The sequence below is a fragment of the Manacus vitellinus genome, unplaced genomic scaffold, assembly GCF_001715985.3.
Source record: "Manacus vitellinus isolate BGI_N305 unplaced genomic scaffold, ASM171598v3 scaffold_0_pilon, whole genome shotgun sequence".
Classification (NCBI taxonomy): Eukaryota; Metazoa; Chordata; class Aves; order Passeriformes; family Pipridae; genus Manacus; species Manacus vitellinus.
In genome coordinates this window covers 20499394-20512864 of record NW_021938789.1, presented here as the reverse complement: position 1 = coordinate 20512864, position 13471 = coordinate 20499394, and the positions used below count along the sequence as shown (strand labels likewise).

Here is a 13471-nt window from a genome sequence, read left to right as displayed (position 1 = left end):
GCAGTCAATAGGTGGTGTAATCTGGGAACAGTCTGAAGAGGAGAGAGGGAAAGGGAAAATGTGCTGTTTAAATTAGTTTCATCAGGACTGAATATGAAAATGCAGTCTTGCATTGCAATTGTTGGAGTAGAAGGAAGCCCTTCTTTTATTAGTTCAGTCCATTTGGCAATAGCTTGTGATAAACAGAAAACTCTTAATTCAGATGAATGTCAGAAATGACCCATATAATTAGGAACCATGATGTTCTGATCAACAGCTTTTTCACGTTGTTATTCCCATTCACTGCTCTTTTTACCTCCCCCTAGGTATTGCCAAAACTAGTTTATATTCTCCAGAATTGTAGCCTTACAGTACCTGAAGGGAGCCTACAAGAAAGATGGAGAGAGACTATTTACACTCTACCCTGTCTGATCATTCTGTTGCAAGGACAGGTCCCGAGTTTAGTCTCTCTTTGTTTTAAAAATTATTACATAATTGCCATAAAATTCCTTCTTGTCCATGAATGTTGAATTCATTGCTCTGTTGTCCAGGTGCTGAGTACTGCAAAAAGATCAGCTCCAAGGAACTGTAGCCCTTCTCTGTCAGGACTGTGTGAATTTTAAAAGCTCTAAAGCAGTCTGTGCACATGATCTCAGCCAGAATATCACTGCTTCATGGCACATGCCATGGCAGGGACTATTCTGCATTTGTGTCTCAGGAGACACATGGTGATTTTATGAATAATTTTGTTGAAATTTCACTTGTTTAAGCGCTGTGTGCCCCCCGTCCCCCCACCCCTCCCTACTTCTCCCCAGTTTAGGATAATTTGATTTCTGTGGGTAGGGGATACCTAGAATTTTGCCTGGGTATGTTATCATCTTATCACAATAGCTACTTAAAATGAAGTCCCAGCATCAGCAAAAGAATTTAGGCAAGAAATAACTGTGGGGAGACTAGTAGTTTAAAGAATTCCTGCTGTAAAAGCTTCAATATTTTTAATCTTTAAATCAGAACTTCTGTGTTTTCTTATTAAGCTTTTCCAAACAATGAACATTAAAAAAGCATTTGCAGTACAATAAATGGTAATGAGTTTGTTCAAGTACAAAATTTAATGCAAAAAAGGGAGGAAGATTTTACATTTTTATAGCAGGTCAAGGTAGTCTACAAAAGTCACAAGGTGAGTAGTCATTAAAGAGATGGCATCTTTTAAAAGAGAACTCTGATCTGAAGTGATTTGTTTACAGCATGCTTAATTGCAAAGTCTAGTGTTGTCAATGGGCTGGGGACCCTACTTCCTGCAGAATGTGGGAATGCTCTGAGTGTGAATAAAATGTTGCTGAAGGCTGACTAGATGGCCTAGAAAGGCCTTCATCAGAGTAGGAAGCTGTCATAAATAATGTAATTTAATAGTTTGTTTGTGATGAAAATTCTGAGTTTGGTGTATGGCTTGTGAAACTTGCTTCTAAGGACTCCACTTACTAAGTTACCTACTGATCATGCATAGCTGAGAGGAGAGCCTGCTGCACATGACAGGGCAATAGCAGAGAAAGGTTGCTCTCATATGTCAAAAGTGGGAAAACGGTTTAGGACAGGGTAGGTGTTCAACCTGTAAAATCAGATAGTTTTATGTTGACAGGGTAGAGAAGAAAGACTGTGAAGGTAAAGCCATCACCTTGGGAAAAAATATGTAACTGAATCTGTGATTTGTCAGGAAAGCCAGCTGTGAAGTAGAATGGTAGGAAAAAGAGAAACTTTATAGAAACACTAAAACCAGGGCAGTTCAGAACCCAATTAACCTTACTTTTTTCTGCATGATTTCATTCTTAGCTTCATCTGAATTTGATTGTATCCAGGCTATTCTTATGGTGTGTTCCTCCAACCTGTGTCACAAAGAAATTGGTTTTATGTTATTTATAGTCCAGTTTTGTACAGAATTAGAGGATTATGAAAATATCTAAGTGCTTATTTGGTTTTCCAAACTAAGCTACCAAGCTTCTCTGGTTTCGTTTTTTCTTTTTCTTTTTTTTTTTTATTTTCCTTTTTTTTGACAGTATTACAATAACATTAAGGAATGTAATCTTATTGCGAGATACAGGCATTACTTCTGTATTATATGTACTGACTAGTCAATTCAATATATGCTTTAAACCAACTATTAAATGTTGATACTTTTGTTCTAAATATATTGTTCTGATTTCACAGGTGCCTGCATAAATATCACCAACAGCCAGTGCCAGATGCTGCCATATAACTACACCACTGTAACTTCAATTCTTTCCATTGTCAAAAGTATTGAAATGGAAAAGTTCCTGAAGTTCTTCAGTTATCTCAGTCGACTCAGCTGCTATCAACACATTATGCTGTTTGGCTGTAGTCTTGCTCTTCCTGAATGCATCAGTGACGGTGATGACAGGTATTTGGGAATGAAAATCTGTCAGTGACTAGAGCCAATTGTGGTAAAATACTCTCTGTCTAATCAGACAAGGGAGCCTATGACCTTCTCATTGCACAGTTCCTGTCTGTCAAAGCTATTGGCAACGTTTCTGCCATGATAAACCAACTGCAATTGAGTTCCTCTGGAAAAAAAATTGCCACTGTGATATTAGGGCAGTCAGGATTATTTTCCTAGAGAAGGCTCTCCAGATTTCTTGTACCTAATTTCTGCAATCTGAGTGTGCTGAAATGGAATGCTTTTTAGCAGCATTAACGCCTTGGAAATGTCTAGTATTGGCATAAAGTGTTAAGCTTCAAATTTGTTTGGTGTTTTCCTTCAAAGAGATTAATGTTTTAAATATATCTTATGGTATTAGATTAGCAGGATGTGTTCAGAGGGACATAAACTATTCTGGAAGCTTAAGGAGCATATATTTTTCCACATTTACATAATTTTACAGCATTAGTATCATGTGCATGCACTTTTTTAATTGAGTTTGATTTGAAAAAAAAGGATCAGTGAGTTTAACAGTGCTAAAATCAAAACATGGCACCAAAAGGGGAAAATGAACTATTTTTTTTAATAAATGTACACAATCTTTGATATTTCTGGAGAGGGAAAGAGAGAGGGTAGATTTCTTCCTCCTTATTTTCATTTTTCCTGATTTCCAGTTTCTCCACTGGGAAATTCAGTGGAAGAGTGTATGACAATTGAATAAGTGATTCAAATAACATAACAAGAACCAGAAAGTCTAAAGCTGTGCTTTAGAAGGAATAGGATGCTTATGAAAAAGGTTCTGTGAGAACTGGTCTAAAATATAGTTGCCAATGAAAGGTACAGTCTCACTCCAGGCAATATATGCTTGCCATTTCCATTGCATCAGAGTGATTCCTGGACTGGCAATTAAGCTCACTAAACTGACAGAAAATTAACCCAGAATAAAGGTGTACAGATGATTATATGAATAGCATTAGGGTGGAGTAAAAGCAGCACAGGTAACAGTGGAACAAGACTGACCATTGGACTGGCAGAATGGTTTAATCCAAATTCACCCGTGTACGTATCTTTGTTAGCCTACCAAAAGCTATTTTCAATTAATCCTGTTTGATTGAGTGCATTATTAATTATAGCCCCTCCACTCCAATTCATTATTACAATTTTTTCCAGTTAAGGAATCTGATAACATTCAGCCTTAAACTACGTGTTGTCCCTAGAAATCATTGAACAAATTAAGAAAAATGATCTCAGGTAAAAAATTGATGCATTTAAGCGTTCAGCAACAGAACAGGCTGTTTCTCTGTTGCTTCACTTATTCTGCCTTGTTTGGAACTTGACTTTCACAAACCTTTTGAGAGTGATTGGTACGTGTCTAAAGTGCAAAGCTCATAAATCAATCAAATAGGTAGGGTGGTGAAAGGATAAGTCTTGTACCTTTTCTTTTCCATTTCTTTCCTGAAGATATGTTTCTTGCATGGTTTACGTTATGCCTTGCTAATTTAAAGAGCATAGAAGTTAAACTAATGTTTGAAACATGCAAGCTTTTGCTCTGGTTTTTGGCAGCAATCAAAATATATTGAGATTCTAGAGTCAGGGTTTTTCTTTTGTGCGTTTGTTTGTTTGTTTGTTTTTTTTCCCCAACTGCAACCTTCTCCTATTAATTTTTAATGTCAAAACTGGAACTGGATTTCCATGCCCTGTTTTATGTCCTGGATGTCACAATGCTCCCTCTATTTTTATTTTAAAATCCTTTTTGTGGAAACTGTTTTGGCCCCTGCAAACTTATTGGGGAAGAATGTCCAATGTGAGACTGTCAATGATGCAGGATTGTGTTAGAATCTGACTTCACTTTTAGTAACCATATGTCTCTAGAGCGTTCCATGGGTGTCACTTGAAAATGCAGTCTATGCAGTTGAAGTGGCAACCACAGGAAGAACCGTAAGAGTGGATCGACAGTGCGCTGGTCAGTTAAATCTAGTCTGCCAAACCCGAGTTGTCCTAGTTTAACTTCTGGTTTCCTCTTTAAAGAAGGATATCTTTTATTCTGTAGGCAACCAAGTGATTTTTGCGATTACTGTCTTTCTTGTAGCATCCAATTATTGCAGGCTAACAGATGTATTTCAAAGCCAAGAATAATGATTTTAAGAAGCATCATATCTGCATAAAATAGTTATTTAATACCTTCCACTCTCACCCCAGCCCCTTCCCCTTCTCTCACTGCTCCCCATAACTCTTAAAGTTCTTGGCATAATAGGGGCAAGTTACTTTTTGTGTTTTGGGTGCAGATACAAAAACTGAAAGACACAGCCCTGTTTTAGGTTTGTTGAATAGGGGAATCTGGTAAGTGGAAATGCACTGAAGGAGAAGCAGAAGAGTCACTGTGGAAAGCGTCTGATAATAATAAATGGGGATGTGTTGATACACTGTAGAACTTTTTTGGGATTATGGTTGCTTTTTATTATACAGCATCATAAAACATACATTAGTATGGTGCACAGTTATTATTGTCATTGTCACCAATTCCTCCAGATAATTACAGCTGTTTCATTGTAATGTCAGTGCATATATGATCATAATTTTTTATCTATTGATAACTTTTTGTTTTATGGAGCAATTGTTTCTAATGTATGTAAAGCATAATTTGACAAAAGCTGCTTAGATAGTACAGAAGAAATGAAACTCTTGTGATGCTTCGACGTCTGTTCTTAGGTATTGTTGAGAGTCTGTGCTGGCAGCTTGCAGCCATGGAAGCAATAATGCATTACAAGAAGCATCAAGAAGAAAAGTTACAAGCCCTAATCTTTCGCATCCAGTGAGCTGTCATTACATATAGCTTTTCTCTGATGTTTAAACTTATTTATGTCTGTTTCCCATTTATCTTTCATGTGTTTATAAACATTGTATTCATTAACACTCGAAGGAGACTAAGTTTCTAGGCAGAGGACTTATTCACTGTTTGTGTAACACTGTGGAATTTCTTAATAATGCCAATATACTGCTACTCTTCGAAAAAGTTCTGTATCTTACTGCAGTAAAAATCATGCATGTCAGTAAAATATATTAATTTTTAATTTGATTTCAGCAACCGGGTCTACAATCAGCTAACTCTGCTCTTTTATGAAAATATATAACAGTATTTTTATACTACTTTCTAGTAAACATAAAGTTTGAAAGTGCAACTAAAACCTGTGTGAAAATGGAACATGGAAAGTTGAAGTGTAGTAAGGCTTTTTGCTTGCTTATTACTTGTCCATAATTTGTATATAAGTAAGAGCACCATGCAGCTTCCACCTTCTTGGGTGAATGGATGAAATCTTTCCAATATGACTTCAAAATCAGCTTTAAAAAACCTGTCTTGACACAGTCCAGCAGCACTGCTAAGAGAACATGACAGTCCTGAAAAGTAACACTAGTGGTGCAAGAACACCTTAAACTAGTTGGGGTGCTGAACTAATGACTTCTAAAACATTCCCAGTAGTAAGTTTGTCCTTTTGGGTAATAGTAGCTTGCAACCTCTTACCATCAAATGCAACTCTGGTACTTTACTTGTTATAAGAAAGATCTGTCCTCAGAGCAGTGATGTAATCTAGTGAATTCTCCCTTACTGCTGGAAGACACTGAGTGTGGGCCAAAGGCCAATTACTGCAATGTAATGAATGTTTATTTATAGTAATTTTCTCATGTTGGATTCTACAATCAAGAAGACAAAAAAAATCTGAAAAATGTTGATATGAAATTTTTTCATACTTTCAAAAGAAAAACAGATGTTTTTTAAAGCCAAAATTGGTGTAAAATTTAAAGATTCAGAATCAATAGATAAGTTCATAGTGGGTCAGCCTATAACTGCATAATACAAATAGACTTACTGAATGATGCTTTCTATTATTTCTTGCCCTCTGTGAATAATCACGTTTCATCAAAAGGCTTGGTAAAATAGTAAAGCTTTGTAAGATCCTGAAGGCCTACGTACATGGTTTATTTTGACTTTTTATGCAGGGAATGAATTTGAAAGTTATGGATTCTCATAATACCTCTTTGCTGTCATGCTGCCTCCTAAAACAGAAATAATATCTTGAGTACTTCCGTTAATCTCTGTGTAGAAATGTATTCCAGAAAGGTGAGGAAATGCTTATTATTGATAGATCCCCAGAGTCTCAAATATTTGGAGATCAAACTGGATTTAAGCTCTGCCTAGAAAATGCTACTAGGGCAACACAAATTAGAGGGTGTAATATGCTTCCAAGGTAAAATTCTAAAACACCTTGCATTTATGTATCCTTTTACTCACTATGGTCTTTTTCATGACAAATATCTTTGAAATAGAGTTGTGAAGTGGCTTGTCTTCAGTTTGGGCTCAAAGAGTCCATCCGAGATTATGGCTTTTTATGTTGGATGCTGTACAAACATGCACTGAGGGGCAACCTCCTGCCTCTGGAAGTTTATAGCCCAGATGAGGAAAACCACTAAAGGATAGGAATGGAAACTAACATTGTCACATTAATAGCTAGAGAAGCTGAGACTTAGCAAGAAATTTGCAGTAGAGCAGAGAACTGAACTTGTAACACTTATTTTTCCTCTTGTTTAAAGTCTGAAAATTAATTTCTCTCATTATCATTTATTCACTTTACTTGTGATCTAATATCTCATGAATGTAAGGAAAAACTCTGCCATAATTTGACTTTTTTCTTTTCTTTTCTTTCCCCCCTTCCCCCTTAGGTTAATTCTATATGGGAAAATAATATAATGAAGGGAAAAGACTTTCTTTGATTTTCAGACTCCTTCTTACAAAGGAGTTTGTCATGTTAATGTGTATATGTAGCAAATCATTTTTTATGCTGTAGTATCTTTGCTACAAAAAACAGCAGTCGGGTAACGATTTGTAGAAAGCGGAAGAGATCAGAATAAGGGTACATGGTATGCTTGGGGTGGGGAAAATTAACTATTGAAAATTAGGTTAATACTAAATCGGTTCTAAGAAGCTGTGAATATGTGACTGCGTATGCAGTCAAATGTTTTTTGAAGAGATGCTCTGCTACGATTTATAGTGGCAAATTCAATTCTGTGGGGGTTTTTTCTGCTTAATTGTCTTGATTTTTTTCTGTAATTTATAAAAAGGAAAAAAATAAAAAGTCTCATTTTCATTGTGGACATAAACTAATGAAATACTAGATCCAAAAAACAAATCCAGAAATATGTGTGGTGTCTTTTATTAAAAACCAGAGACAGCTTGAAACAAATTTAGGGTGAAGTACAAGGTAGGAGAGGAAGACAATTTTGTTCATTTCCTCTTAGAAAAAGGAAAATAATTGAAGTTCATAGAGTAAGAGATATCTGTCTGTCATGATTAGTCCAACCCATGAATGAGATCAGTGATGTGGCTGTTTCCCTTTTTCTGCTTTTGTGAACTGCAAAAAGTTGACTGATCCCATAGATCCTGTTTACATAGCTAATAAGAATTTTTATTTTAAGACTTTGAACAGGAAGCTATCAACATATATTTAAGTCAATATCTATTTTGCAAAGTCTACTTTCAGATGCTTATGAAGTGGCTACCAGTAGTTTCCTGAGTTTGCAGTCTGCCTTTTCACACCCTGTGGGAGTTGCTTCATCCTCTTAATATGCTTTCTTTGTGATGGTGCCTCTTTAGCCCAAGCAAGTTAACATGACTGACAGAGGCTATCGCAGATGGAGTTTTGGCAATGGTTGTCTAGACACAGAAGATTAGAAACTTGAACTTTTTAATCATGAATAAAGCAAAGGTGATGTTCAGTGGATGAACTGTTTTATGCATAGAATGTTTGAAATCACATGCCTTTTGTTTTAAATGTTGCCATGTCTTGGCTTTGAGCCCTTCAGAATCCATCAGACTCATTACGTACAAGAAAACATATTTGTAAAATCTGTCTCTGAATACCTAACTGAGTCATAATCCACTCTTCAGTTTTTAAATTGAGTTGTGGTTAGTGTAAGCACAACTGTGATTTGAAACAAGCAACTATGGAGATCTAGGTAATAAAAAAGATGTATAGTCAAATCTTGCCAAAAGGGAAAACAAAAATTAGAGAATATATTTGTGTGGGCAAGCATTCACAATTTTATCATCCTATCTTTCTCTCCATCTGCCAGTTATTAATTTTTGTGTCTTTCATTGTTGATTTTAAGCATTCTCCTAAGAGAATTGATACGATATTACTGTTTAGCAGAAAAAATGATGAATACACGGGGTCTGTGTTACTTGAAAAAGCCCAGAAGAGCAGAACGAATGAACACTTTTTCTTTCATTTTTTTCCTTTGTACCAGTCAATAACCTTCAAATAGCTGTGATTTTATCAATAGTTATAATAAATTGCATGGTCTATTTTTTTGCTAAGTAAAACGTTGAGGATAGAGTTGCTAAGGGCAGATAGTCAGCATGCCCCAAGAAACATCTTGAAAAGTCTTTCCTACACAATGTAAATACTCAGTTTCAGCTCTAATCTACCATCAAATTGATGGCACACTAATTCAAGGTGAAACAGAACTGATTTACAGCAAGAAAGTGAAATGGTTGACAGTGTAATATGCTGCGTAGGGATTCAAAGTAGCAAAACTGTCTGCTTAAGATGTTTGTACAATAGCACTAGACAGTTCCTGTATACTTTTGAGAGTGTTTATGTGCAGTAACAGATGTCACATGCAAATTCATGATTTAAACCATGTTTCAGGGAATGTGCTGAACAGACCTGAATTTCTAAAGATAAGGACTCAGTGAGTAAAATCAGGGAGCCTTAAGTTGGAAAATTGAGTAAGTAATAAATAGATACATTGATTAAAGAAAATCTACAATATGCAGGTTCAAAAAGTGACAGAATATTTGCACAGAGAAGGGATCTAGAAGAAAACAAATCCTCAAATCCCAACTCCTGCTCTGAGGAAAGATAATTTTTCAGGAAATAGAATTTTATTTCTACTATCCTATGTCTAGAACATGATCTTCATGGGACACCACCAAGATCTTTAGTTAAGAAACAGCTGACTCACATCTGACTTCAAAGAAAGGAATGCTCACATTTTTCTGAAATATTGGAGTGGACCATTTTGCCAGGAAACAAATGAAGAAACCCGAAGAAACAGCATTCGTAAAGTAGCATTTCTGAAGATACATCTTTCTTCTCAAGACAGCCTGTATTACTCACTAATAGTTTTATACTTCATGAGTTATCTTGCTAGTCTTGGGTAACTGTTCCCCGTAGGGCAGAAAACAATGTGCTAACAAGATTACACTTTGCATTGTTCCTCAGAACTCAGATCTTGAAGTCAACGTCATACTCATCACCTTAAGAGCCACTACTACTTAGTCCCAAGCTCAGACAGTATAAAGGCGATAAACATAAAGTTGGCTTTTGCAAGGAGTGCTAGGGAGAGTATAAGTAATGATGTGGCATGGGCCAGAATGACTGTATTTAAAGTTGATTAACATATTTTCTAGGAGGGCCCTTTCTTCAGATGTATATAATTTGGGGGGGGAGGGGGTAAAGAAAAAAGCACTTGAAATTTGGCAGGGAAGTTGCTCTAGTAAGCTCACTCTTCATCATGGCTTTTAGAAGAGGAAGGTAAGGGAATTAGAAAGAAAATGCATTTACTTTATGGGAACTTCTGTTTACAAAGTTTATGTACCTATGGATATGCCTGCAGAAGTTTATCCCCAATTTTTAATGTACATGTCTGAAAAATTATGGTGTCTCTGAAAGCTTTTCTGTCACTGTCATGGCTCACCTGGTGTGGGTGGGCCTAAAGAATCTTCATGTCCCTGACCCTCCCAATGGCTAGGTGTGGCAATGGATCAAGGTACAGGCCCTTACCTAAAAGGGTCTGAAGTTAACTCTCTGGTGTCAACTCTCTTACAGTAATGTGCCAGTAGATGGCAGGTGCAGTGTAGGGTAAGGGCAAACCAGGGGCACAATATAGGGAAAGCAGGACAGAGAAATAGGATGCTGGAAAGATTTTATTTCCCCCCTTCCCTGCCCACAAGTAGAGGCTGTTTCAAATTACAAGTATGTCTAATTTGTAAATTACTCAATATAAAGAAGGAAAGGATTGCTTAAAAGTTAGAAAACTAATACAGAAATATAGGTAATGGCATTCTACATTGGCTGGAATGATGTATGTATCCAACGCATGTGAAGGCAGCATTTGCCATAGCAGGCAGCATCAAATTTCATGCAGTGTTTCAGTCTCTCCACTGATCTACTTTCAAAGTGCGCATGTTGGGGGATTTATGGACAGACCAGAGCTAAAAGGTTATCAGACAGAGAAACATTTTTGGGAACAGTCTGGGCACGGGAATGTCTGTTTGAAAACATATTTCACAATGCTTCTCAGAGGGAAGGAGGCAGAAAAGGGAATCGGAAGGACTGATTATTTCATGAAAGCATATTTTACTGATTGATTGCCTCCAGCCCTGTTGTTTTAATGATTTGTTGTGTGTATTATCTCTTATAAGCTGTGGTTTCTAGTTTCTAAGTTGGTATGGTAACTAGGGTCATAGGTTATTCTTCATCACATGCAATATATTATTTCTTATGACTAACTACTGATCATTTATGTAACTGAAATAAACATTTACAACAAATCTTAAAATTAACATGGCTTTTTGTTCATGTTTGTTTGCTAATTTAATATATCTGCTAGAAAAACTCTTCATTTTCAAAAAATGAGATGGATTTCTTTTAATAAATTGCAATAATTGTAAGACAGGAGCTTTCAGTAGAATCTTGCAACATTTTGGGACTATCAACACTGATAGTTTCCTATTAGACCTGTGCACCTGGACTCAAACCAGAAACGTATAGATGACGTAACATCTTATCTGAATTTGGTAGAAGTCACCTACTAGATATGAGTATGCCCTCTTGTGCAGAAGTTAATAAAAAAATGGTTTTGAATTGAATAGTAGTCAAAGGATTCTCCAAGAATTCATATGCTGTTCAGCTCATGTTTGGCCTCTTTTAGTGCCCAGCTTATTAACAAATAACTTTTAAACCATCTGCAGTCAAAACCTAATGAGGATTTAGTTAGTGAGACATAATTACCTCTCACAAGTTAGTCTTTCCTGTAAGAAGTTATTGTTGCCCTGTTGGAGACTGTGGTGGTAGGCACCAGGCTCACAGGTTGAGCAGGATAGGCAAATTAGAATCACAGGTGTGGTGGGGAAGAACCTCTGGAACTATTCTTGCTCAGATCAGGACCAGCATTATATTCGATGAGACTCCTCAGGGCCATTTCCAATTGAGTTTAGATGATCCTTAAGGATGGAGATTCCACTACGTCTCTGGAGAAGATACTCCAGGCCAGTGTTTCATGGTAGATTTTAAGTTGGTATAATTTGGTAGTGGTGCTGAACAAACAGTGTTACCCTATTCCCCTGCTTGTTATTCCCCATCTCCGTTGTGCCTTTTCCGTGTCCTGGCAGAAGTATTTGTTCAGCTCCATGGCAGATTGGATTTGGAAACCGATCTGAATTAAAGTAGGAGTGACTGATCTGATCCATTGTGTAATACCATGAAGTGCCGTGCTGGCACAAAGAAGTAAGGAAGAGAGGTGGGGAGAGGTTCTGGAGCCAGGCTTATGAGGGGTAGGACAGCTTCTTTCAATTAAAGTCATCTGCTCCTGCCAACTTGAAGTGTTTGTGAAACAACTGTAATGTGAACTTGAAGTAGCAGGATAATGGATTATAATGATTTTCTACTTGACAGAGAGAAGCCTAAAGTGTCAGTGAGTGAGAGGTGTGTCTGCCTTTAGGATTCCTGACAAGATGCAGCTCAGAAAGTTTTAACTTCGGCTAATTCTTGAAGTCTTCCTCTGAAGTGCACGGGGAAGCATGGGTTCTGGAAAGCTACATGAAATAATTTATAGGTACTTATCACAGTGATCTGTGGAAATGGGAGGTAGACCTTTAGGCACAGTATTGTTTTGGGTGCCTTTATTACCCATATGATACAAAGAGTTAGAGCAGCTGTACGGTGTATGAATTACTGTTAATCCGGAATTTCTGTAGCAATCCTGTGGTTGAAATACCCGTGTGTGATTCAGAGGACTTCTGTTTCACTGTGACAGCTTGTCTTTTCCAAATGTGAATTTTGTTTACTAACATGAAAAGATCTTGTAACCTGGATTTTTAGGCATATTAAGAGCTGTTTTTTTTTTTCCCAGAAGAAATTCCTATAGAGTAAAGCAAATAAACAGTGTATACTCACATCATTTTCATAACAGTGTCATGCAAACACCATTTAAATATTAGAATTAAATAAAGAACTTTCAGAAATTTGACCTGGTTTAGGAGAAGTTCTGGCAGATGGTATGAGATTGTAAAAATAGCTCATAATTGTAGCAAAATTCTTAATAATATTTATTTAAACTGATTCCTGGCTGAATTATAGCTCTAGTGAATTCATTTACTACATCTCTCCCATTTTCACTGTCATGTTTGAATCAAGTAGTGGGATCACTGAGAGAAATCTGGAAGGGCTGGCTGCTTTAGTCAGGACAGATCATCCCAATTAATTATGGTCATCATAAAAAACACATTAAATGATTTTGATAGCTTTTTTGTGGCAATAATGTTAATGCTATATGGTAAAATAGATGTAGCATTTTGTCTAAGTATGATAAAGTGCTTCTGCTCTACAGAGTATATTTTAGGTGTTTCTGATTGTTACGGTATTAGAAGCTCAGTTGTGACATGTTTCTGTCATATAGAGAAAGTGACTGAAGAGTCAGAATGGATTTCTGAATTTAAGTTTTTTGCTGATTCATTGAATCATAGAATATCCTGAGTTGGAAGGGACCCATGAAGATCATCGAGTCCAACTCCTGGCCCTGCACAGGACCATCCCCAAGCATCACACCATGTGCCTGAAAGCATTGTCCAAATGCTTCTTGAACTCTGTCAGGCTTCATGCTGTGACTGCTTCCCTGGAAAGCCTGTTCCAGTACCCAGCCTTTTCCTGATATCCAACTTAAACCTCCCCTGACACAACTTCAGGCCATTCCCTTGGGTCCTGTCACTGGTCACCACAGAGC

General features: G+C 36.9%; 1 protein-coding gene across 1 annotated transcript in view; it reads left to right on the top strand.

Moving 5' to 3' along the window:
* The window catches only part of CORIN (corin, serine peptidase), a 99303-nt gene that overhangs the window by 22657 nt on the left and 63175 nt on the right, over window positions 1-13471 (top strand). Inside the window, exon 3 of the mRNA XM_018068865.2 lies at window positions 2182-2392. Within this exon, the coding sequence (XP_017924354.2) occupies window positions 2182-2392 (211 nt within the window). The remainder of the gene's footprint in view (window positions 1-2181; window positions 2393-13471) is intronic.